The 25,737-nt window shown below is 60.0% G+C and overlaps 1 protein-coding gene across 1 annotated transcript; it reads right to left on the bottom strand.

Moving 5' to 3' along the window:
• Positions 1-385: 385 nt before the first annotated feature.
• On the bottom strand, positions 386-25,060 carry LOC112546611 (inositol-tetrakisphosphate 1-kinase-like). The gene is made up of 10 exons (XM_075917205.1): positions 24,824-25,060; positions 15,641-15,665; positions 13,610-13,732; positions 11,331-11,442; positions 10,906-11,004; positions 8,272-8,312; positions 7,081-7,246; positions 6,074-6,141; positions 3,031-3,193; positions 386-2,634 (listed from the first exon to the last, which is right to left on the bottom strand). The coding sequence occupies exons 1-10, from the start codon at positions 24,916-24,918 to the stop codon at positions 2,372-2,374; spliced, it is 1,155 nt and encodes a 384-aa protein (XP_075773320.1). The 5' UTR covers positions 24,919-25,060; the 3' UTR covers positions 386-2,371.
• Between the last annotated feature and the right edge of the window lie 677 nt (positions 25,061-25,737).

Here is a 25,737-nt window from a genome sequence, read left to right as displayed (position 1 = left end):
GAAAAACTCGTTCACCCTGCGGCACTGAGATGTTTCAGCACAAAAGGAGCCAGTTCGGTTCCATTTTTTTTCCCAGTCACAACACGTGGGTAAAATGGGTTCAGATGCTGCAGCTGTTTTGGGGTTCCTGTATCTGCACTTTTCTCCAGCAATAAGCAATGGCTGGGGAAGGGCTTGCCCCCTTGCGGGAGGAGGCACGGTGAGGGTCTCCGCAGGGCACAGAGCTGTGGTGGAAAACGCACCAGGAAACCTTTACATCTCTCTGCTGGGTCCATGCCAGCTAGATCTGGGCTGCTCGGCTGCAGCCGTGGAGGTTGGTTGCTTGTCTACACCTGAATCCTATTCCTGGTGCTGAGATGGTGTGAAATTAAAGTGGAGTAATTAATTAACCCGCTTAATGCCTCAAGTAGACACACTGCATCTGGACTAAGAATACCTTGCTCTGGTTTCGCTGCCTGGCTGCCAAAGTGGAGCAAGCAAACGCAGAACATGACAGGCTGTGATGGAGACTGGTAGAGCTGGTACTGAGGAAAAGAGCTGATTGGCCAGATGGGCTGTCAGTTGCCCAGAGACTAGGGAAGGCATCCCTTCCCAGCAAAGGATTGTGGGTAGGGAATCCCTCTATAAAACTGGCAGCCACTGAGCTGGAGGAAGGAAGGTCTGTGAGGAACTCTGGCTGGTGACATCACAGTCGGGACGCTCCATTTTTTTAAAAATAAATCTTAATTTTTTTTTTTTTGGCACTGAAGCGTCACAGGGCAGCTTTGACCCCCCCTCCCCCGCCCCCACAGTCTGCAAGAAAATGTCTCCCACTCAGCATTGGGCCTTCCAGATGCCTCCGGGAGGCTGAGCCACCCCATAGCCCAAGGCCCAGGCCAGGAAACCCAGGGTGGGGAGCGCTGGGAACCAGACGCAGCCGCAATTCAGTGCTGAGACGGCCCAGTCCCTCGGCCCCAGCATGCGGCATGGCCAAGAGCACCACGTCCTTACACCGGGGCGGGAATGGGCGTGGCCGTCAAGCTCTTGTGCACCCCCTCCCTGGGCGTGTCAACCCCTTTGTGTGTTTAGAATTAACGGGGGGGTGGGGGGCTGGAGGCTACCACAGCTTTGCCCTCTTGCTCTGGCCCGGGGACAGTCCATGCTCCCTGAGGCAGGGCCAAGGGCTACCTAGAGCTGGAGCCGAAGAGGCAGAGCTACACGGCCCCATGGTGTCTGCGCCGATGAGATCCCAGTGCTCAGAGCCGGTCCAGGCAATGTGGTGCGCTACTGGACTGTACGCACTGGTGAGCTGACCTGGTCCAGGCAGGACGGGTCAGCGCTGCATGATATGGACCAGAACTGAGCCGGTCCCTGCACAAAGCGAGGTGCAATACTAGGTTGTATGGCCCGGGGCTCTGGCCTGGTCCAGGCAGGACGGGTCAGCGCTGCATGATATGGACCAGAACTGAGCCAGTCCATGCACAAAGCGAGGTGCAATACTAGGTTGTATGGCCCAGGGCTCTGGCCTGGTCCAAGCAGGACGGGTCAGCGCTGCATGATCTGGACCAGAACTGAGCCGGTCCCTGCACAAAGCGAGGTGCAATACTAGGTTGTATGGCCCGGGGCTCTGGCCTGGTCCAGGCAGGGAGGGTCAGCGCTGCATGATCTGGACCAGAACTGAGCCGGTCCCTGCACAAAGCGAGGTGCAATACTAGGTTGTATGGCCCGGGGCTCTGGCCTGGTCCAGGCAGGACGGGTCAGCGCTGCATGATATGGACCAGAACTGAGCCAGTCCATGCACAAAGCGAGGTGCAATACTAGGTTGTATGGCCCAGGGCTCTGGCCTGGTCCAGGCAGGACGGGTCAGCGCTGCATGATCTGGACCAGAACTGAGCCGGTCCCTGCACAAAGCGAGGTGCAATACTAGGTTGTATGGCCCGGGGCTCTGGCCTGGTCCAGGCAGGGAGGGTCAGCGCTGCATGATCTGGACCAGAACTGAGCCGGTCCATGCAGAAAGCGAGGTGCAATACTAGGTTGTATGGCCCGGGGCTCTGGCCTGGTCCAGGCAGGGAGGGTCAGCGCTGCATGATCTGGACCAGAACTGAGCCGGTCCCTGCACAAAGCGAGGTGCAATACTAGGTTGTATGGCCCGAGGCCTTAGCCTGGTCCAAGCTGGGAGTGAGGGACCGCATTATATGGACTGACTGGCTGGTCCACACTGCAGGGGCTGAGGATGCCACAGGATAAGGGCCAGTGCTCTGATCTCATGGGCTGGTGATGGGAGCCAGGGAGATCCTGCTGGGTCTGGCTGTTGGCTGTTTGGGACTATTCCCTGCGGAGACTGGCAACATCCCTCCTGCTCTCTTGGACACCCAGGCGAGCACAGCGCCCCTCAGTGCTGGGACAGCACGGCAGGCCGGACGGCAAAGGTGAAGAAGCTGCTGTCCCCTGGGGCCTCCAGGGAACTGGCCATCCAAGGGGCCCTCGGGTCGGTGTCGTGGGTGCTCCCTTGGGCTGTGTCCAGGTGCGGAGCCCGCTGGTGCAGGGAATACTCAGCCATGAGCACCCTGGCCCTGGCCGCCTGCGCGTGGCTCTCCAGCAGCGTCTCAATGTGGTTCAGGAGGGCTGAGAAGAACTCCGGGACACCCTCGTAACCTGTGGAGGCCACTAGAGTGTCAGCCAGGCTGTCCCAGGGTGCCCCGGGACTCGTCCAAACGCTACGTGCTAAACAGCTGCCCTGCCCCATCCCAGAGGTGGCTGCATCTTGGTGCCGGGTGAGGGAGCCCTGTATAAACAGCTGCCCTGCCCCATCCCAGAGGTGGCTGCATCTTGGTGCCGGGTGAGGGAGCCCTGTAAAAACAGCTGCTCTGCCACACCCCAGAGGTGGCTGCAGCTCTCTGTGCACTCTCTGTTGAAACATCGCTTGTGCCCTGCTCATTTCGACTCCTTGCAATGCAGTGCCCCCGGGTGCACCACTGGGAGACAGAGGCCTGTATCGACAGAGGGACAAGCACCCATTGCTGGGCCCCTCCCCCACTCGTAGCCACTCACCTGGGAAGGTGTTGACGTCTATGGCCGCACACCGCCCCGACTGCTTGTCCACAATCAGATCCACCCCAAAGAGCGAGAGCCCCAGGCTGGTGCGCAGGCCCCGCACAGCCCGGCTCACAACACTGTCGGAAGGGGGGGGCGGCTCCAGCGTCACATCATCTGGCTGAGAAAGGGGCAGAGAACAGCCTGGGATTGGGGGAGTCACGGGGAAGGGGCCCCAGGGCGTTCCCGGGAATGACGCTGAGGGAGGAAAGGTCTGGGCGAGGGACACGTGCCTGCTGCTAGGACGGATGAAAAAGCAGCCCCTGGCCTGCTCCCTGTAGCACAGCGCCCCCTGCTGAGCCCCTGGCCTGCTCCCTGTAGCACAGCGCCCCCTGCTGAGCCCCATGTCTGCTCCCTGTAGCACAGCGCCCCCTGCTGAGCCCCTGGCCTGCTCCCTGTAGCACAGCGCCCCCTGCTGAGCCCCTGGCCTGCTCCCTGTAGCACAGCGCCCCCTGCTGAGCCCCATGTCTGCTCCCTGTAGCACAGCGCCCCCTGCTGAGCCCCTGGCCTGCTCCCTGTAGCACAGCACCCCCTGCTGAGCCCCTGGCCTGCTCCCTGTAGCACAGCGCCCCCTGCTGAGCCCCTGGCCTGCTCCCTGTAGCACAGCGCCCCCTAGTGAGCCCCTGGCCTGCTCCCTGTAGCACAGCGCCCCCTGCTGAGCCCCTGGCCTGCTCCCTGTAGCACAGCGCCCCCTGCTGAGCCCCTGGCCTGCTCCCTGTAGCACAGCGCCCCCTGCTGAGCCCCATGTCTGCTCCCTGTAGCACAGCGCCCCCTGCTGAGCCCCTGGCCTGCTCCCTGTAGCACAGCGCCCCCTGCTGAGCCCCATGTCTGCTCCCTGTAGCACAGCGCCCCCTGCTGAGCCCCTGGCCTGCTCCCTGTAGCACAGCGCCCCCTGCTGAGCCCCATGTCTGCTCCCTGTAGCACAGCGCCCCCTGCTGAGCCCCTGGCCTGCTCCCTGTAGCACAGCGCCCCCTGCTGAGCCCCTGGCCTGCTCCCTGTAGCACAGCGCCCCCTGCTGAGCCCCATGTCTGCTCCCTGTAGCACAGCGCCCCCTGCTGAGCCCCTGGCCTGCTCCCTGTAGCACAGCGCCCCCTGCTGAGCCCCATGTCTGCTCCCTGTAGCACAGCACCCCCTGCTGAGCCCCTGGCCTGCTCCCTGTAGCACAGCGCCCCCTGCTGAGCCCCTGGCCTGCTCCCTGTAGCACAGCGCCCCCTAGTGAGCCCCTGGCCTGCTCCCTGTAGCACAGCGCCCCCTGCTGAGCCCCTGGCCTGCTCCCTGTAGCACAGCGCCCCCTAGTGAGCCCCTGGCCCCACTCCCTGTAGCACAGCGCCCCCTGCTGAGCCCCTGGCCTGCTCCCTGTAGCACAGCGCCCCCTGCTGAGCCCCATGTCTGCTCCCTGTAGCACAGCGCCCCCTGCTGAGCCCCTGGCCTGCTCCCTGTAGCACAGCGCCCCCTGCTGAGCCCCATGTCTGCTCCCTGTAGCACAGCGCCCCCTAGTGAGCCCCTGGCCTGCTCCCTGTAGCACAGCGCCCCCTGCTGAGCCCCATGTCTGCTCCCTGTAGCACAGCGCCCCCTAGTGAGCCCCTGGCCTGCTCCCTGTAGCACAGCGCCCCCTAGTGAGCCCCTGGCCTGCTCCCTGTAGCACAGCGCCCCCTGCTGAGCCCCTGGCCTGCTCCCTGTAGCACAGTGCCCCCTGCTGAGCCCCATGTCTGCTCCCTGTAGCACAGCGCCCCCTGCTGAGCCCCTGGCCTGCTCCCTGTAGCACAGCGCCCCCTGCTGAGCCCCATGTCTGCTCCCTGTAGCACAGCGCCCCCTAGTGAGCCCCTGGCCTGCTCCCTGTAGCACAGCGCCCCCTGCTGAGCCCCTGGCCTGCTCCCTCTAGCACAGCGCCCCCTGCTGAGCCCCATGTCTGCTCCCTGTAGCACAGCGCCCCCTAGTGAGCCCCTGGCCTGCTCCCTGTAGCACAGCGCCCCCTGCTGAGCCCCATGTCTGCTCCCTGTAGCACAGCGCCCCCTAGTGAGCCCCTGGCCTGCTCCCTGTAGCACAGCGCCCCCTAGTGAGCCCCTGGCCTGCTCCCTGTAGCACAGTGCCCCCTGCTGAGCCCCATGTCTGCTCCCTGTAGCACAGCGCCCCCTGCTGAGCCCCTGGCCTGCTCCCTGTAGCACAGCGCCCCCTGCTGAGCCCCTGGTCTGCTCCCTGTAGCACAGCGCCCCCTGCTGAGCCCCTGGCCTGCTCCCTGTAGCACAGTGCCCCCTGCTGAGCCCCTGGCCTGCTCCCTGTAGCACAGCGCCCCCTGCTGAGCCCCTGGCCTGCTCCCTGTAGCACAGCGCCCCCTGCTGAGCCCCTGGCCTGCTCCCTGTAGCACAGCGCCCCCTAGTGAGCCCCTGGCCCCACTCCCTGTAGCACAGCGCCCCCTAGTGAGCCCCTGGCCCCACTCCCTGTAGCACAGCGCCCCCTGCTGAGCCCCTGGCCTGCTCCCTGTAGCTCAGCGCCCCCTAGTGAGCCCCTGACCCACTCCCTGTAGCACAGCGCCCCCTAGTGAGCCCCTGGCCCCACTCCCTGTAACACAGCGCCCCCTAGAGCCGCAGTGGGCTCTGGTTGGGCCTGTCCAAGCTGCACCCCAGAACCAGTCATGAGCGTTCTACTGGGGCCAGTGGTTCAATCCATCCAGCCAAGAGCCATGATGGAGGCTCAGTCTCCTGCCTCCGCAGCCTCTGCTCCCTTCACTAGGGTTCCTTTGAGGCTGCCCCTGTGTCCCCTCTCAGCAGGAGATCACGGGGGGGAGGAAGTGCCCAGACACCAATGATGGGGGCCACGTCAGGCCCCTCCGCTCGGGGCTGCTGCATTGCTCTCTCCCGCTGCATGTTGAGTGGGATGGATTTGCTGCCCGCTCCTGCACCATCCTCCCTGCTGTGCTCACTCCCCCTCCTTTCCCCGCCTTGTCTCTGGTACCGCGACCCAGCCGGCAGCCTCCCGGTGTCACCCGCACGCCCGTACTCACTGCAGTCAGGCGGGAGCAGGACTCCGGCTTGGAGACGCTGTGGCTGTTGAAGAAGATGCTTTTCCGGGCTGTAAGGAACAGAGCGAGGTCGTGAGTCCAGCTCAGGTGAGCTGGGGCCTTGCCGGGGCAATTCTCCTGCACGGGGGCTCAGAGACGCTGGGCTCAGTTGCGACCAGCTCAGAGCTGTGCAGTCTGTCGCTGATGGGCTCTGGTGATGCCCGTGGCGTTGACCCCGAGCTGGCCTCCCTTGACCCCAGTGTGGCGATGGAGGATTGACCCTGGCTGAGGACCTGGCTCTGACTCTGAGGGGTGAGGGCATATGAACCAAAGTTCCCTCTAATCTTTCCCAGGCATGTGCAGAATAAGTTTTTTATGTGCACCAAGGCATGTGTGAATGTGCACCCGGGCTGTCCTTACTCATATGCAGAATACACAATGGTGTAGGGCACCCGAAAATCTGGGGCACCCCCCGGGTCTCCTGCTCCCACCCGCCTCTTCCTCTCCCTGCTCTGTAGCTCTTCCTTAACGTCCAAGTCACCAAGCCTGCCAGAGCCATGCGCAGCGCATGGAGCCTGTGACAGAGCCACTGGAGTGCTAATGGGTGTTGGCCAAGCCCAGGCACAGATGGGCCGTCTCTGACGGTCCTGTGCTAGTCGACAGGCGGCGGTTTGAAATCACACCGCTGAGCACTGGGCACCGGTTTGCAGGACTGTGCAGGGCCCCTGCCTGCGCCGCCAGTCGAAACCCAGGCCCTAGCTGGGGGTGCTGGAATCCCTCCGGAGCGGCCGCACAAGCCTGGTCGCACAGCTGGGCTTCAGCTGCCTGCGGAGCAACCCCACTGCCACCCGTGCAGTGAGTGTGCTGGGGCTCAGCCCTGTTTCTCTGGTAGGATAGGAGCAGGTGGCACTGAACTCTCCGCCCCAGGCCTGGCGCTAGTGGCTCCCCCACCACGCCTGAGGGCTGGAGGACCCCAGCCTGTCAATTCCCGCCCCGGGGCCCCCACGCACCTGACTGCCCTGGCGGGAAGTTCCTCAGGGACGGCCGGCGCACCACGAAGTGGGAGGAGCCCACCACGAAGACCTTGAAGAGGGTGGCGTCGTGGCTGACGAAGCTCTGCAGCAAGCAGGGGGCGCTCACCTCCTCCAGCCCCGCCTCGTTGAAGATCAGCGCCATCTGGGGGGCGGGGAGGGCAGAGAAGAGCCGGGGGATGGGCAGGGACCTGTCTGGAGGGGGCCTCTCGCGGGAGGAGAAAAGGGGAGGGGCTTCCTTAGCTCCACCCCTTCTAGCCTCCCGCCAGCCCTGGCTGCCATGGCAGCTTGCCAGCAGCCGATTACAGCTAGGGCCAGAGGTGTGGCCTGTGAGAGGGCACAGCTCCCAGCATGCAATGCTCCATGTTGGGCTCACAGCATGCAGGGAGGCATGGTCTCCCCCGACGCACCCCTGGGGCTGCAGAACAATGACTGGGAGGGGCAGAGAATGGGTGGGGAGGAGGGGCTCAAACACAGTCCTGGTGCCTCATGGGAATTGTAGTTCAGGTGCCTCATACCTCAACAGGTGGGGGGGGGCTCCTAGCTGGACTACATCTCCCATGATGAACCCAGCTCTCCCCTCCTGAGCCACAGTGGTGCATCATGGGCAAGGTAGTCCACAGAATGAAAAAGAGGCCCAAAGTAGCTGAAGGAGAGCGCCCACGGTATATCCTGGTGTATCCCGGGAGAAGGAAGAAAGGTCCCAGCTGCAGCTCCCCTGTTTCCAAATAGCAGTGTGCTCCTTTTCTCCTGAGGACATTGGATTTTTCCAGTGGGAAGCAGACACATTTTGTGTGCTCGAAAACCCACATTTTCTGGCAAAAACTAATGAAATGGGAAACTTCCCAGCGGCCCCAGTGCTGACCCCACCCAGATCTCTGGCACCGCCACTCGGTGGGTTGACAGGTCTCTTCCCCCTCTTTTCTGACCCCCCAACCTCAAAGTCTCCTATTGCTTTTATACCAACCTCCCCCCCCCCCCGCAATTGTGGTGGGATCTGAACCCACAAACTCCCATGCCGCCATGCAGGCCTCCACTGCGTGAGCTAAATGAGCCATTCCATTAACAAGCAGCAGTAATAGGCCATTATCCTCCACAGGGGCTAGCTGCTGTGGGAAGGAGCTACAGCTGACCCTTTAAAGGCAACTTCTGGGACGCGCTGCTACTGACCTCATGGGAGCGGGGTCCGTGAGCCACCCGGGTTTTGCAGACTGAGGGAGGAAGAGGAGGAGACAACTGAGTGTGACATGACATCACCCTGCCCCTCGTTCCAGCCCTCCACGAAAGAGCCAATCGGGGCTTCCTGGACGCGTAACTTTTGACTCAAATCCCTCCCTCCTGAGCTGCTGGGGTGTGACTGAGGCCGGGCCCCCCTGTGACCAGTTCTCCCTCAGGGCTGGGCATGGACACGGACTAGCCAGAGCGCAGGTTTGCCCTGCACACTGCCCCTCCAGCCCTGAGGTCCACTGTGACCCGGTACCCGCCCTGTACCCGCCACAGGCAATAAGGCCCTGACTCTGCCGTTTATCTGGCCAGAGTTGCCTTAGGGGGAAATGTAAGAACCAGCCCCGCCTAGGTGACCCCCAAGATTTGAACCCAGATCCCTGTGGCACACAAGCTGCTACTGCCAGGGCCGTCCTTACCCACATGCAGGACATGCAGCACCTGAAAATTTGGGGCACCCCTGGGTCTTAATGTCCACCCACCCACCTTGTCCCCTGCCTGGTCTGCGGCTCTGCCTCCTCTGGAGAGGGTCTAGTGAACTGAAGAGTGAGCAAGCCTGGCAGAGCCGTGAGCAGCACCCTCACCCTGTGGCAGAGCCATTCATGTGGCAATGAAGCCATTTCACAACACTGGCCAAGCCCAGGGACAGATGGGCTCTTTCTGGATTTACTCTGCCAGTCAGCAGGGCCGGAGCTGAACATTTGCTTTAAAACTATTTCATTGGTGCGTGGCTGAAGATGATAAAATCACAGACACCCACAACACACACCCACACCCACAAACACCCCCTCCCCCCGTGTGTCGGGTATCAGGGCACCAGTTTCATAGTACTGCTTAGGGCCCCATACACCCTAAGGCTGCGTCTACACTGCAGGCTTTTTGTGCAAGAACGTCTGTTCTTGTGCAAAAACTTGCAGAGCGTCTCCACTGCACGTGTGTTCTTGCGCAAGTAAATGTACAGGAAAGCGTCAGAACAGAGGGCTTCTTGCGCAAGAGTTATTCCCTCCCCACAAGGAATAAGCCCTCTTGCGCAAGAGGACAGTGTGGACGGGCAATAGTGGCTTCTTGCGCAAGAGTTATTCCCTCCCCACAAGGAATAAGCCCTCTTGTGCAAGAGGACAGTGTGGACGGGCAACAGTGGCTTCTTGCACAAGAGTTATTCCCTCCCCACAAGGAATAAGCCCTCTTGTGCAAGAGGACAGTGTGGACGGGCAACAGTGGCTTCTTGCACAAGAGTTATTCCCTCCCCACAAGGAATAAGCCCTCTTGTGCAAGAGGACAGTGTGGACGGGCAACAGGGGCTTCTTGTGCAAGAGTTATTCTCTCCCCACAAGGAATAAGCCCTCTTGCGCAAGAGGACAGTGTGGACGGGCAACAGGGGCTTCTTGCACAAGAGTTATTCCCTCCCCACAAGGAATAAGCCCTCTTGTGCAAGAGGACAGTGTGGACGGGCAACAGGGGCTTCTTGCACAATAGTTATTCTCTCCCCACAAGGAATAAGCCCTCTTGTGCAAGAGGGCAATGTGGACGGGCAACAGTGGCTTCTTGTGCAAGAGTTATTCCCTCCCCACAAGGAATAAGCCCTCTTGTGCAAGAGGACAGTGTGGACGGGCAACAGGGGCTTCTTGTGCAAGAGTTATTCTCTCCCCACAAGGAATAAGCCCTCTTGTGCAAGAGGACAGTGTGGACGGGCAACAGGGGCTTCTTGCACAAGAGTTATTCCCTCCCCACAAGGAATAAGCCCTCTTGCGCATGAGGACAGTGTGGACGGGCAACAGGGGCTTCTTGTGCAAGAGTTATTCTCTCCCCACAAGGAATAAGCCCTCTTGTGCAAGAGGACAGTGTGGACGGGCAACAGGGGCTTCTTGCACAAGAGTTATTCCCTCCCCACAAGGAATAAGCCCTCTTGTGCAAGAGGACAGTGTGGACGGGCAACAGGGGCTTCTTGCGCAAGAGTTATTCCCTCCCCACAAGGAATAAGCCCTCTTGTGCAAGAGGACAGTGTGGACGGGCAACAGGGGCTTCTTGCACAAGAGTTATTCTCTCCCCACAAGGAATAAGCCCTCTTGTGCAAGAGGACAGTGTGGACGGGCAACAGGGGCTTCTTGCACAAGAGTTATTCCCTCCCCACAAGGAATAAGCCCTCTTGTGCAAGAGGACAGTGTGGACGGGCAACAGGGGCTTCTTGTGCAAGAATCCTCTGTGGCTAAAATGGCCATCGGAGCTTCCTCGCACAAGAGCGTGTCCACACTGCCATGGGTGCCCTTGCGCAAGAAGCCTGCAGTGTAGACATAGCCTTGGGGAGAGCCTGGCTACTAACTGAGCCAAAGGAACAAGCCAGCAGCAGGCTGTTCTCCCCCTCCAGCCCTGCTTTGCCCTGGCTGAGCACGGCAGGGCAGGCTGGTGCACCAAGGCCTGGAAACTCATTGCAAGCCCAGCACGACGGGTGCACAGCAACTTCCTGGGTGTCAGGGCTGGGGGGGAGGCATTTTGATTGGCTTGCGCTGGTCTGGTTCAGCAGCGGCACTGAGCGCCCATGGCCTGCCCCCCCAGGTATTAAGGAGGTGCTGGGTCACTCACTTAAGGGGAAGGGGAGGCCCTGCTCCCGGATCCGTGCCACCGCGTCGCACCCCGTCCCGCTGGGCAGCTCCACATAGGGTGGGGAGAAGATGCAGTTGTCTGCAGAGCAGGGGGGAGGAAATAAGGGAGAAGACCAAGGACATTTGCCCCCCTGGGGCTCTTCCCCCCTGCCCATGGGGCTGGAACCCCTGGCTCCCAGTGCACACGTTGCTGCTGCTCCATGGGCCCAGCCCTGCTAGCAGGCCAAGGGTCGATGCTTTCACAGTGGCCACCTCTCCTTAGCCGGGCCCTCAGGCCTCGGGCGCTGGGCGTGCCTCCCTCAGTCCGACAGCGCCCCCTTCTGGACGCGAGGGAGCTGCCGCCGTCAGTGATGGGGACACTTGCAGCTGGAGGTCAGAGAACCAGAGGGACCCAGCGTCGCCTACCTTGATCCTGAAGGCCCTGAAGGAGGCGATAGGATTCGAAGCGGTCCAGGAGCGGCCGGACAGCTGGCAATGGGTCGAGGAGGAGGGTGCTGGGGCAGGTTTCCACATAGGTCTGAACGGTGAAAGATAACATGTGACATTAGCATGGGGAGATGGGAGGGGTTAAAGTGATGGAGCCATTGGGGGGTTGTGTTGATCCGCTCCCTGCTCACGAGCCACTAGAGGCACATCTGAGTGCTTTGTGAAGCAGTCCGGGCGACGGAGCCCAAGAGGCACGTCAAGCAGTCCGGGCGATGGAGCCCAAGAGGCACGTCAAGCAGTCCGGGCGACGGAGCCCAAGAGGCACGTCAAGCAGTCCGGGCGACGGAGCCCAAGAGGCACGTCAAGCAGTCCTGGCGACGGAGCCCAAGAGGCACGTCAAGCAGTCCTGGCGACGGAGCCCAAGAGGCACGTCAAGCAGTCCTGGCGACGGAGCCCAAGAGGCACGTCAAGCAGTCCAGGCGACGGAGCCCAAGAGGCCAGTCAAGCAGTCCGGGCAACGGAGCCCAAGAGGCACGTCAAGCAGTCCAGGCGACGGAGCCCAAGAGGCCAGTCAAGCAGTCTGGGCAACGGAGCCCAAGAGGCCAGTCAAGCAGTCCGGGCAACGGAGCCCAAGAGGCCAGTCAAGCAGTCTGGGCGACGGAGCCCAAGAGGCATGTTAAGCAGTCCAGGCGACGGAGCCCAAGAGGCCAGTCAAGCAGTCTGGGCGATGGAGCCCAAGAGGCATGTTAAGCAATCCAGGCGACGGAGCCCAAGAGGCATGTTAAGCAGTCCGAGCGACGGAGCCTAAGGAGCACTGTATCCTGAGCTACAGTGGGAGACAAAGACACCATGTGCTCCTACACCCCGGACACTCAAGCGTCTCTCAAGAGCTTATTTTCCCCCTGTGTTTGGCCTGGACCTCTGGGATCCTGCGTCTGGGGCTGGTGTCCTGTGATGGGTCGTACAAACCCCACAGTGGCGACATGGGATTATTCGGGGCTCAGCCAGCCCCAACCCACACACTAACTCTAAGCAATGCTCCGTCGGCGGGAATTACAGAGCTGGAGGTGAGCAGCCCCCACGCCGGCCGCACAGAGCAGCAGGACGCCTCAGGCTGTGGCACAGCTTCCCAAGGGAAGGGGGTCCCAGCCCAGAGACAGCTAGAGAGGGACCTTGGACATTGGTAACCGCCTCTGACCTCTGGGGCTTGGGGAAGGGCCCTAAGGAAAGGCCCCGGGAGGCTGTGCTTGCCAGATTACTGGTCGCCCAAAGGGCCCTGGGTTGGAGCCAGGTGCAGTGGGGCGGCCTGAGTTCCCCTCTCCACAGTCCCCTTGTCAGTCCGGGATTGGGGCTGTGACCACTAGGCCACGCTCCCCAGCTGGACCCTGCGTGAGGCTCCCGACAGACCCACTGGGCGCGGAGGATGCTGGTGAATTGGAGAAGGGCCCAGGAGAGTCACGGGAAGGAGCGAAGGGTGAGAAACCCTGCCTGGTGGAGACACGCCAAGAGCGCCGTCCATTTCGCTCACCAGAGAACCTGGCTTGAGCCGTCTCTTAGGACCTACACGGGGGCAGAGTCCTAGAGTCCTGGGGCTGGCAGGGACCTCGAGAGTCATCGAGTCCGGTCCCCTGTGCCCACGGCAGGACCCAGCACCATCTCGCCCGACCCTGGCAGGCGTGTGTCCAACCTGCTCTGCCATATCGCCAGGGATGGAGATTCCACAACCTCCCCAGGCAACTTATCCCAGTGTTTGACCCTCCCGACAGGCAGGTTTTCCTCATGTCCAACCTCAACCTCCCTTGCTGCAGTTTAAGCCCGTTGCTGCTTGTCCTGTCCTCAGCGGCCAACGGGAACAATTTTTCTCCCTCCTCCTTGTCACACCCTTTTAGACACTTGGAAGCTGCTCTCACGTCCCCTCTCAGTCTCCTCTTTTCCAGACTAAATAAGCCCAATTCAAACCCAAGACATTTGTCCGAGCTCGGCAGCTCTCAGAGGACAGTCTAACAAGACCCCGTAGCTGGAAATTGAAGCTAGAAAAATTCCGACTAGAACTAGGGCGTCTGTTTCTAACAGGGGAATTGCCCTGCTACAGCTACCAGTGGCTGTGGTGCATTGGCCGTCACGGGCCATTTTAAAAATCAAGACGGGATTTCTTAAAATCTGCTCCCGTAGCAGCAGGAGTTGTGGAGGGGAAGGTCAGGATGGCCTGCGGGGCCAGGAGTCAGATGAGTGATCCCCATGGACCCAGCCATCCTTACCTGGAAGTCGTGGATGAGCTGGTGGGACTGGCTGTCGTACTCAGCCTCTAGGAGCAGGTCGGAGAGTTTGTGGATGATGACGTCAAAAGGACCCTGCTCGCAGAGGGGCTTGGTCAGGTCAATCTGGAAGGGGAGGAAAAGCAGAAACTAAATCCCTTGTCTGCAGGGGGCTGGCGTGAGGCCGGGGCCCAAGGGGCCCACGAGAACGGTCAGGGTCTCCCGACATCCCCCAGCCTCACCGGGACAAAACGCAGAGAAAGGCGTCCCCTGGCCGGACAGCCCCAGCCCCTGCCCCGGAACAGGGATGTAGGATGATAAGCGGCGAGATTTGCTCTATTTCCCCCTCCGCTCTGTGCTGCGGCCAGTCCCGTGAGACACCGAGGGCCCTGCTTGTGGGTTCGGACTCCTTTCTAAAAGCCAAGCAAAGCGGCCTGGGAGAGCGGGGAAAGACTCGCCTTCAGCCCTGGCTTTGAATATTCAGACCTTGGCCCGGTGGGCCAGCCCAGCCCCGGGAAGTGTGGCAGACGTGCTAGGCCCATAAATGGCTGGGTGGTTCTGAACAGACACGTGCCCGGGTCCGAGCTGTTCACGCTCAGAGTGGGTCTGAGAAGGAGGCAGCTGCACAGCTCCCTGCCTCAGTAGCGGCTTTAGCTGTTGGGTCCAGTGACAGCTCGGCAGAGCTCTGCGGGGAGACTTCAGCATCACCCAGCTGGCCTGCTGGCAGACTGACGTGCTGAGCCCTCGGTGGGATTTCTCAGCCAGCTCCGGCCGCGCAGGGACAGGAGCCCCGGTAAGGCTGGCAGGTGAAGGCAGATGCCTGCGGATGGGGCACAGAGGCTGCAGTTTGAACAGGGAGGGGCTCTAGCCTGGCGGATTCTCCGGTGCCCGCAATTTCAAACAGGATCCAGGGAGAGGGGTGCAGGAGGTCACACTGCAGAGCCGTGCCTGCCAGCATCACACCCCCATCTCCCCGGCTGGCTGCTTGCTGCCTCTGGCCTGACCTGAAATGCCTTACTCAGGGTACATCTCCATTTGGACAAATCAGCGTTTTGTGGGGAGAAAACTCCCCCCCCTCCTGAGAGCATCCTTTGACGGCCAGCCTTTGGCCCCCGCCACCAGCCTGGGCACTGCCCGGTAGCCAACACAGCTGGCTCCAAGCCACAAAGACATTCTAGCACCCGGTTCACCTCCAGTGCGGAGCACTAGTGCAGCAGAGCAGGCAAAGCGAGCAGTACATCCCTCCCCAGAAGTGGTTGCATCTCAGGGCGAGGAACTGCCCCTTCTCAGAGGTCAATGCTCCCAAGTGTGGACAAGTGATCCCTTTATCATCAGCTGCTCTGCCCCACCCCAGAGGTGGATGCCTTTTGGTGGCAAGGAGGAGCCCTTTGTGCTATCTGCAAGCTAGGATGATTCATCACCCCGGGAGGAGGGGGAACGGCCACACACCAGCGAACAAAGCGCCAGGCTCTTTCACGCCCACCCGCCTGGACGCCTTCTTGGATCAGCTCCAGCTAGCTCATCGTTGCCCGGTGCCAGCCGGTAACGACTCTCGCCTTATCTCTGTGGACTTTGCCAGTGCCTGTCAGTTGAAACCAGTTCTTATTGACACACGGGGCCGATCCCGGCTCCAGCAAACAAAGACGGGCACTTAAAGCCTCAGCCCTTCCGCAGAGGGAGGTGACGGGTTCCTGCCTGCTCCGACTCGGGAGCCCATCACCCTGGTGTCCAGGCAGCCTGGTCGTTGACCTGAGTTCCCCCCAGTCGTCTATCAGCGTCCTCCAGCCGGATTTGCGTTGCTCTGAGCACTGCCGCAGCGAGGAGACCGGCACAGTTGAACCGGGGGCCACCTCAGTGCTGATCCCAGTGCAGCACGATGGGGTGCAGTAGGGAGCAGATGCGGGGGCTCTCCTCTCTGGGTCCCAACCTCAGTGGAGGCAGCTTCCTCATAAGATCTACTTCTCCATCATGCTCCTGCCCCCCTCGCCCCACATCCCCCACTCCTCCTGGGCAGCCTGTCCGGCTCAGACTCACCTCGATGACTTCATAGCCTCGCTTCCTGGGCAAACAAAAAGAAAGAAAAACAGAGTCAGGGATTTGAACCCAGGCACCTGGCTGAGAGAGGAAACTTGGTCAGCATTAGTCAGCGTACAGGATGGGGGTGCAGGTGTCACAGGATCAACCTCCTCTGCCTTTGCCACAGCCTTCCCATGCAGACTTGAGCCAGTCACTTCTTAGTCACTCCCTGCCTCAGTTTCCCCACAGTAATTCTGTCCTTGCCTACTGAAAAAGCTGAAGTACTTTGCGTTCTTTGCCTCTGTCTTCACAGACAAGGTCAGCTCTCAGACTACTGCACTAGGCAACGCAGTATGGGGAAGAGGTGGGCAGCCTTTGGTGGGGAAAGAACAGGTTAAGAACTATTTAGAAAAGCTAGACATACACAAATCCATGGGGCCAGATTTAATGCATCCGAGGGAGTTGGCAAATGTCATTGCAGAGCCTTTGGCCATTATCTTTGAAAACTCGTGGAGCTCGGGAGAGGTCCTGGGTGGCTGGAAAAAGGCAGATGTAGTGCCCATCTTTTAAAAAGGGGAGAAGGACAATCCAGGTATGTCTACACTGCAGAGTTCTTCCGAAAAAAACTTCACTTACATTCACACTGCAATCGCGTTCCTTTGAAAAAAACTCAAAAGAACAGCAGGGTTTTTCCGACATTGGTAACTCTCTTTCTACGAGGAAGAAGCCTTTTTCCGAAAGAGCTCTTTTGCAAAAAGGCGTGTGGACGGGGAAGGAGGAGTTCTTTCGAAAGAAGAGGGAAGAGGAAAAAGCACAGGTGCTCTGGTGGTCACTCCGTTCATAGCAATCACAGATACATGTGAGAGAGTGTCCATTCAATGTGGACGCTAGCTTTCGGAAAAGCAGATCACTTTTTCGATGCACTTTTGCTGTGTAGATGCTCTCTTTCGGAAGAAGTTTTTTCAAATGATCTCTTCCAGAAAAGCTTCTTCCAAAAGAAGCCTGCAGTCTAGACATAGCCCCAGGGAACTACAGACCAGTCAGCCTTACCTCAGGCCCTGGAAAAATCATGGAGGGGATCCTCAAGGAATCCCTTCTGAAGCACTTGGAAGAGGGGAAAGTGATCGGCAATAGCCAACATGGACTCACCAAGGGCAAGTCCTGCCTGACCAATCTGATTAGCTTCTATGATGAGGTAACTGGCTCTGTGGACACGGGGAAGGCAGGGGATGGGATATACCTTGTCTTTTGATACGGCCTCCCATAATATTCTAGCCAGCAAGTTAAGGGAGTATGGATTGGATACATGGACAGTAAGGTGGGTAGAAAGCTGGCTGGAAGGTTGGGCCCAACAGGTCGTGATCACTCCCTTGATGTCAGGATGGCGGTCGGTTTCTAGCGGAGTGCCCCAAGAATCGGTTCTAGGGCCGGTTTTGTTCAATATCTTTATTAATGACCTGGCTGAGGGGATGGATTGCACCCTCAGCAAGTTTGCGGATGACACTAAGCTGGGGGAGAGGTAGATACGCTGGAGGGCAGGGAGAGGGTTCAGAGTGACCTAGACAAATTAAAGGATTGAGCTAAAAGAAATCTGATGAGGTTCAACAAGGACAAGTGCAGGGTCCTGCCCTTGGGATGGAAGGATCCCAAGCATAGTTACAGGCTGGGGACCGACTGGCTAAGCAGCCGTTCTGCAGAAAAGGACCTGGGGGTTCCAGTGGATGAGAAGCTGGATATGAGTCAGCAGGGGGCTCTTGTAGCCAAGAAGGCTAATGGCATATGAGGGTTGCATTAGGAGGAGCATTGCCAGTAGATCCAGAGAAGTTATTAGGCCCCTTTATTTGGCTCTGGTGAGGCCACATCTGGAGTATTGTGCCCAGTTCTGGGTCCCCCACTACAGACGGGATGTGGACACATTGGCGAGGGTTCAGCGGAGGGCAACCAAAATGATTAAGGGGTTGGAGCACATGACCTCTGAGGAGAGGCTGAGGGACTTGGGTCTGTTTAGTCTGCAGAAGAGAAGAGTGAGGGGGGATTTGAGAGCAGCCTGCAACTCCCTGAAGGGAGGTTCCAGAGAGGATGGAGAGAGGCTGTTCTCAGGGGTGGGGGATAGCAGAATGAGGACCGATAGTCTCAAGTTGCAGTGGGGGAGGTCTAGGTTGGATATTAGGAAAAACGATTTCCCGAGGCGGGTGGTGAAGCGCTGGGCTGGGTTCCCTAGGGAGGGGGTGGAATCTCTGTCCCTGGAGGTGTTTAGATCCTGGCTTGACAAATCTGGGACAATTGCGTTGGGGTTGGTCCTGCTTTGGGCAGGGAGCTGGGCTTGACTCCAGATGTCTCTTCCAGCCCTGGGACTCTAGGATTGTACTCAGATCTGTAGGCTAACCAGGCTCCATTTTATCCTAAGGAGGGTCATGCTGAAAGGTCCAAGTTCCTTTGTCTGGGGTTGGTCTTGCACTGAGCAGGGGGTTGGACTAGATGATCTCCCGAAGTATGTCCCAGCCCTAATCATCTCTACTCCAAAGCCAATCACAGGCCTCTCTGGGCTGAGCTCCCTGCTGCAGGCTCAATGGGAGGAGCAATGAAGCCCCTTTTCGGGCTCAAGGAAGCTGCAGACACTGGGGACTTACCGCCCAAAGCACAGCAGGCCAGAGTTAAGCCGAGCCTGGTGTGGTGTTTTCTCTGGGCTGCGGATTGCTGGAAGGACGCAGAGGGATGGTTTCTTGGGCACAGGGCCTACTGGAGGGGCAGGCATGGGAATTTCTGCACAAGGCAGCTGCCTGCTGCTCTTCTGACCAGGATACGGCTGCATTGTCGCATCCCTTTCTCCTCCCAACAGAAGTGACGTTGCAAAGGCCTGGAGCCCCAGCAAAACTGGGCAGCTTTCAAGGGGTGCAACGGCCCATGTTGAAATGTATTTCTGCCTCACCCAGGCTTCTGTCACCTCAGCTTTCATGGGGCCAGACGGAAGCTAAATCGAACAGCTTCTCCTCTCTTGGAATTCACACCTCCAGACCAGCTGCTAGAAGTGGGCCTCATGCTCCCTGATTGGATCCACCTCGTCATCCCCAACCTGATCCTGGCCTGCATATTTCTACCTGCCTCTGGAATTTCCACTGCCTGCATCTGACGAAGTGGGTCTTTGCCAACGAAAGCTTATGCTCCTACACTTCTGTTAGTCTCTAAGGTGCCACAGGACTCCTCGCCGCTTTTGCAAATCGAGCCTATGTGGCTCTTGTACAGAAATCGGTGATGTCGCCCTGGGGTTCGCCCTGCTCTCCCCGGGGCTGCTCCTGTGGATAAATCCCTGTAATATTGTCACTCTCATATAACTTTGTATTAAGAGCTCGTCCTTTTAGATCTGTCTTTGTTCAGTGTCTTAGAGAATCTCTGGAACTTTTCTCCTAGAACTCTGCATTAAGAGAAACTTTCCTTTTTATATAGATAGATCTTGTAAGAAAAAACTGTCTTTTGAGCTCCCCCCTTTCCTTGATTGTCCTGTTGAAATGAACGAGGTGTGAATGGAGAATGGAAGGGGAGCCCCTCCAGCAGCAGTTGCCAGGGTGGAGAAGGTCTGGGAGCCAGATCCAAGCCAATACCTGTGCAGTGAGCTCATTAAGAAGACTGGACAGACAGACGCCTTGGGAGTCAAGCAGCAAGTGCTGCCCTTGGAAGAACTCTCTTCGAAGCAGCATTAGGAAAGGCCAGGTGATGACTAATTGGCTGCAGGAGAGGGATAAATAGGAGGCATCTTGCAGAGGGACCCCGGGTTTTCATCTTGTCAACATGGGAGCATCGATCCGGATCCGCAGAAGCCCGGCTCCACCCCTCCCCCATCTAACTCACCTGGCCAGTGCAGTTAGGGGGAGCAACTTTTGGTAACAAGATGGAGTGTGTGTCTGTGTGTGTGTGAGTGCATGAGTGTGATGTGTCCTGTGCATATGATAAGTATTGATTGATCTATGTATGTTCAATAAATGTGGCGTGTTGCCTTAGCCCTCTGAAAAAGATCCCGGGTGCTTCTTTTAAGCACAACACTCCAACGTGGATTTAAACCTTCCACATGAAGGCAAGAACCACGGCCATTAGCCTGGTGGATCTACCCAAGCTTGGTCCAAAGTATCCACAGCAGTTTCAATTCACACTGCCTCTTGTTACTTGGGCGGGTGTGTGCGAGGACAGTCATTCTGGAATAAACCTTCCGTGGCCAGCTGGGAGACTTGTATTGGGACATCAGTGGCTATATGGCCTCGCGTGAACCGACACTAGTGTAAGTTACACCTGATTTTGTTATGTCAGTGCCTAGGGTTACCAGATGGTTTAAAAAAAATACCGGATACACTTGATCTCAGATGCGGGGGGGACCGGCCAGGAGGGGAGTGGGGCTGGCTGGAGGAGATTGGAGGGCAGGAGGCAGCTGGCCGGCAGGAAGCAGGCCTGGCTGGGAGGGGGTTGGGGGGAGTGGGGCTGGCCGGGGGGGAATCGGTCAGCTGGGAGGGGAGCAGGGGGAGTGGGGCTGGCCAGAGGAGATCAGAGTAGGGGGGAACCGGCCGGCAGGAAGCAGGGCTGGCCAGGAGGGGGTTGGGGGGAGTGGGGCTGGCCGGGGGGGAATCGGTCAGCCGGGAGGGGAGCAGGGGGAGCGGGGCTGGCCAGAGGAGATCAGAGTAGGGGGGAACCGGCCAGCAGGAAGCAGGGCTGGCCAGGAGGGGGTTGGGGGGAACAGAGCTAGCGGGGCTGGCCCGGGTGCACACAGATCCCAGGGTGCTGACTGTCCCGCTCACGGTCCTGGCAGGGCGCATGGGTGAATCTGGCCCCACGGATTCCATCCCACCCCAGCCCCGCCCCTCTTGTCTCTACTGCGTCGTTGTGTGCTGCCTGGCTGGTAGACACGCAACTACGTACAGATACTCCTGATAATAATAACAACTTAATTAGAAAATACCCCACATTTCTATGTCCGGTATTTTCTCAATTTGTTTTCCGGACAGAAAGCTCAAATACTGGACTGTCCGGCTCAAAACCGGACACCTGGCAACTCTACCAGTGCCAGCTGGGGTGTAGCACGCGCTTGTGCAAAGCTCTGCACAACGGGCCCTGATCTCGGCCGGGGTCTGGGCGGCGCCTTGATACCTTCTGTGGCAACCGGGGATACACATACTAAAGAGGGACTTTCATTCGCTGTGTGTCGAAGGCCACAAGGCGATGCCCTGGGACCGGCAGAGTCAGTGTGAGGGACACAGGCAGGGAGGGAGAAGGAAAGCTGGAGATAAGGGAAGTGGAGAGATAAGATAAGGCGGGGGGGGGGGGGCTGATCTATTCTGTGGGCCTTCATGTACCAGCCCTGAGAGACTTTAATCTCTGCACACAGGGGGGTGCTCCATGGGGTGATGCCATGAGTCACGCTGCTGTGAGCTTGAAATCACCTCACTCAAACTATCTTACCCATTACCAAGATAGCTTCCCCAATTATCACCTCTAATACCATTAGCTCACAGACGTCCCACTCTCCCCACCTCTAATATCAATTCACAGACACTTACCTTCCTCCCCCCCCCCCCGCATCCCCCTCCGGTTCTGAAATGTGATTTGTCCTTTTCATATTTGTTCATTTTTTTAATTGTATCCTTTGGTATATATGGTTGTGACTATTTTCTTCCACTATTTGATCTGAGGAAGTGGGTCTGGCCCACGAAAGCTCATCATCTAATAAACCATCTTGTTAGTCTTTAAAGTGCTACATTGTCCTGCATTTTGCTTCACCTCACTCTGTGCCTCAGTTTCCCATCTGTAAAATGGGGCATCAAATCCTCCCTTTGCCTCTTTAGACACTGAGTGCTTTGTACAGGGATTGCCTCTCACTCTGTGTCCGGGCAGCACCCGGCCCGACGGGCCCTGATCTCAGCTGGGGTCTGGGGGCGCCCGGCCCGACGGGCCCTGATCTCAGGAGGGTCTGGGGGGATCTCAGGGGGGTCTGGGGGCGCCCTGCCCGACGGGCCCTGATCTCGGCCAGGGTCTGGGGGCGCCCTGCCCGACGGGCCCTGATCTCAGGGGGGTCTGGGGGCGCCTGGCCCGACGGGCCCTGATCTCGGCCGGGGTCTGGGGGCGCCCGGCCCGACGGGCCCTGATCTCGGCCGGGGTCTGGGGGCGCCCGGCCCGACGGGCCCTGATCTCAGCTGGGGTCTGGGGGCGCCCGGCCCGACGGGCCCTGATCTCGGCCGGGGTCTGGGGGCGCCCAGCCCGACGGGCCCTGATCTCGGGGGGGTCTGGGGGCGCCCGGCCCGACGGGCCCTGATCTCGGCCGGGGTCTGGGGCCGCCCGGCCCGACAGGCCCTGATCTCGGCCGGGGTCTGGGGGCGCCCGGCCCGACGGGCCCTGATCTCGGGGGGGTCTGGGGGCGCCCGGCCCGATGGGCCCTGATCTCGGGGGGGTCTGGGGGCGCCCGGCCCGACGGGCCCTGATCTCGGCCGGGGTCTGGGGCCGCCCGGCCCGACAGGCCCTGATCTCGGCCGGGGTCTGGGGGCGCCCGGCCCGACGGGCCCTGATCTCGGGGGGGTCTGGGGGCGCCCGGCCCGATGGGCCCTGATCTCGGGGGGGTCTGGGGGCGCCCGGCCCGACGGGCCCTGATCTCGGCCGGGGTCTGGGGGCGCCCAGCCCGACGGGCCCTGATCTCAGCCGGGGTCTGGGGGCGCCCAGCCCGACGGGCCCTGATCTCGGCCGAGGTCTGGGGGCGCCCGGCCCGACGGGCCCTGATCTCGGGGGGGGGTCTGGGGGCACCCGGCCCGACGGGCCCTGATCTCGGCCGGGGTCTGGGGGCGCCCGGCCCGACGGGCCCTGATCTCGGCCGGGGTCTGGGGGCGCCCGGCCCGACGGGCCCTGATCTCGGCCAGGGTCTGGGGGCGCCCGGCCCAACGGGCCCTGATCTCGGCCGGGGTCTGGGGGCACCCGGCCCGACGGGCCCTGGTCTCAGGGGGGTCTGGGGGCACCCGGCCCGACGGGCCCTGGTCTCGGGGGGGTCTGGGGGCGCCCGGCACAATCTCAGGTGAACCTCCCTAAACTCTGGCAAGTCACGTGATGAAGGAGGTTCCTGTCGTGCTTTGCAAACCAGGGGCCCAGTCGGTGTCAGGGAAAGGATCCCAGCATCCCTGGCTCAGTCCCTAGGGCCGACCCCCACGCTCTGAGGCAGCTGGGGTCGGGGGAGCAGGCTCCGCAGGGAGGCGAAGGCTCCAAGCCGTCTGCCCCACGGTGAATGAGCCCTGGGGTGGGGGGAGTGACGGATGCAGAAGCAGACCTGCGAGCTGGGGGACTACGAGGGCAGCTGGTGCTTGGGGGCGAGGGCCGGGGCTGAGTCTGGGGTGGAGAGAGCTAGCGCTGCAGCCCACAGATCTGTGTTGTTTGGAGCTGTCCAGCCCCCCGGTAATGGATGTAGAGCAGGGCCATGGCCCGTCTCACAGATACACAAACACTGGTCATGACTAGGAGAAAGTCCCTTTGCTTCCTAAAGGCTAGGATGCCAGAGGCAGCGTAGCCTAGTGGATGGAGGCAGGAGCCCCTGGCTCTGTGAGTGGGGGCCAGTCATGTCCCCTTGTGCCTCAGTTTCCCCAGGTGTAAAATGAGGCTGATTATACCAACGTCCTGGGTAAAATACCTCGAGCTCTCCGGGCTGGCTGGGGCTCAGGGCAGAGAGTGCTGGCTAGGTCCAGATCCCCGTCTCCTTCAGGCCGAAGGACCCGCTGGTGTTGCAAAGAACCACACAAGCCAGAGCTGGCCTGAACCAAAGGGAAGCCGGCTCCAGCCCGCAGAGCTTGGGCCCTTTGCTTGCTGCCTGCTGTACAAACCCGCATGGGGCTGGTTTAATGCTCGGAGCTGCAATGTGGGGGAGGGGAAGCCCGGAGGAAAGTCGGAGGGAAATTGACCCGTGTTGACAGCCCAGTGCAAGATGTAAGTGGCACACCTCCAAGCCCGGGCTTCTCTCCAGCTGCGAGTAGGGGTGTGGCCAGGGTTCCCTGTGCGCTGGGAGCTTGTGTGGCTGCTCAGGAGCTGATTGGTGCCCACAGCCAGGTTTGTATTTCTCCTGGTGGTGCACATTCACTCGTGCCTCAGTGCACAGAACAAAATTTATTCCACATATGGATGCGAAACATTGCGTGTGGCCTCTGAGTTAGGAAAGCAGGCTGGAAGTCAGGGCTCCTGGGCTGTATTCCCAGCTCAGGGAAGGGAGTGGTGTCTAATGGTCAGAGCAGAGAGGGGCTGGGACCTGGGAGTCAGCACTCCTGGATCCGTTTTCTCCAGTTTAGGAAGGGCATTGTGGCCTAACAGTTTAGAATCGGGGTCTCAGCCCCCAGCTCTGCTGCTGACGCACTGTATCCCCTGTTGGGGCAAAGGGGAGCGTGTGCCTCCATGCCTCAGTTTCCCCATATGCCAGACGTGGGTAACCCTACCGACCCAGTGCCATGGAAAGGCCAAGGATCTTAGCAATGAGTTTCTGTCTGCTGTGTTCCTCTTTCAGATGCCAGAGGGGTGGGGCAGAGATTTTCCACAGGGCCCTCAGCCAATTGTCCCATCTTCTTCCCCCAGCTAGGACATTCGTTACTGCTCACTTCTTAGGTTTCAATAGAAGCAGGAGGCTGTGGGACCTAGTTCCCCTATGGAGGTCCTGGGATGGTTACAATTAGCCGGTGTGGTGCTCCGCTCCAGAGGAGGCTGACTTTGGGTGATGCTGTGCATTTGTAAGTTGGGGGCTCATTTGGGACAACATGCCGTGGGAGGAGGCTACGGACTACGCAGTGGGCACAGAACCTGTAACTAACATGGCTTGTGTAGGCAGCAGCAGGGCTACCCACCTAGGCTGTGGGAAAGTGGGTTTCAAGTCCCCTGTTGAGTCCATAGCCTCAGCCACATTGAGGCTGTGTGGGTAGGACTGCAAGTTAGGAGTCTCCATTCCTCTGAGGGTCTGGGCCTCGGCCACACGGTGCCTCAGTTTCCCCAATGATACAATGGGGATGAATACATGAAAGGGGCGAGCTCAGCCCCTGGGGGTGGCCAGTCGACCCCTGGGCAGGCTGAGGAGGCAGAGCAGGGAGGCTGCCCAAGACAGAAGCAGCCAGGGCGGCTGCTTTTCCCAATCCATTGTGTGCACCCGGGCTCCTTTCTGAACGGCTCCCAGCCACCCCCGAGGCGAGGGCCGGAGGGCCAGCCGCCTACCTGCAGAGCTCCTCAAACCCCTGCACGTTCAGCTTCTTTTTCTTCTTGCCGTTCAGGCAGTAGCCGATTCGCTTCCCTTTGCCCCAGCTCGGCATCCTCTGGCATCCGGCGCACGCCTCAGAACTAAAGTCCCAACTCACACGCCCGGGGCGGCGATCTCCTGCCGTGTGCAGTGTGCAAATAGCGTCCCTCCAGCTCCCGGCCTCTTAGCTCCGCCAGCACCAGCCCCTCCCCGGGTGGCAAAGTCCTTGGCCAGCAGGAACTGGGCAGGGTGAAGGAGGGTGGCAGCGGCTATCTGCCTCCGATCAGCTGATGGGCCGTAAATATCGATCCGGGTTGTCTCAGAACGCGCAGCCCGGAGCCTGTTACCTGAGCTCGCAGCTGATCCTTGGCTGTGATAAACGCCGCGCCGGGGCCTCTGGCCGGGGAGGCCGCTGGCTGCGTGCGCCCCGTCCAGCTCAGCGCCTGGCAAGTGCTGAAGCTGCGGTTTCTGCTGCCCCCCCAGCATCCCTCATTCACATGCGTACCACAGGGGTCCGGCTCACTGAGCATCACCCGGGCAGGGGCTAGGATCATATTGCTGGGGGTAGGAGCCAGGGGTTCCAGCTCCCCGCCCTCAAGCCACTGTACCGCACGCCCCGCCCACAGCTGGGGGTAGAAGCCAGGAGTCCGGACGTGCAGCAGGTCGACACTGCTTGCCCACTCATGCAGCATGCTCTGGGGAGGAACAATGCAGGCTTACACAGAGCAGCTGAAAGAGCCAGAGAGGAGGAGAGCGAGTTGATGGCAGAGACCTCAGGAATCATCCGGTCCAGCCCCCTACCCACAGCAGGGCCAGCCCCAGGGCTTTGTCAAGCAGGGACTTAAAAACCTCTCGGGACGGAGCGTCCCCCCCCCCCCCCTTGGGAACCCTC

Source organism: Pelodiscus sinensis, unplaced genomic scaffold (assembly GCF_049634645.1).
Source record: "Pelodiscus sinensis isolate JC-2024 unplaced genomic scaffold, ASM4963464v1 ctg62, whole genome shotgun sequence".
Classification (NCBI taxonomy): Eukaryota; Metazoa; Chordata; order Testudines; family Trionychidae; genus Pelodiscus; species Pelodiscus sinensis.
Note: the sequence above shows the minus strand (reverse complement) of the source record. Positions and strands in the feature narration are given on the sequence as shown.

Coding starts and splice junctions, on each gene's coding strand:
- LOC112546611 (XM_075917205.1), bottom strand. CDS start 24,918: ATGCCGAGCTGGGGCAAAGGGAAGCGAATCGGCTACTGCCTGAACGGC. Junction 11,443..13,609: donor AGCTCATCCACGACTTCCAG/GTAAGGATGGCT, acceptor TTCACCGTTCAG/ACCTATGTGGAAACCTGCCC. Junction 2,635..3,030: donor AGACGTCAACACCTTCCCAG/GTGAGTGGCTAC, acceptor TGGCCTCCACAG/GTTACGAGGGTGTCCCGGAG.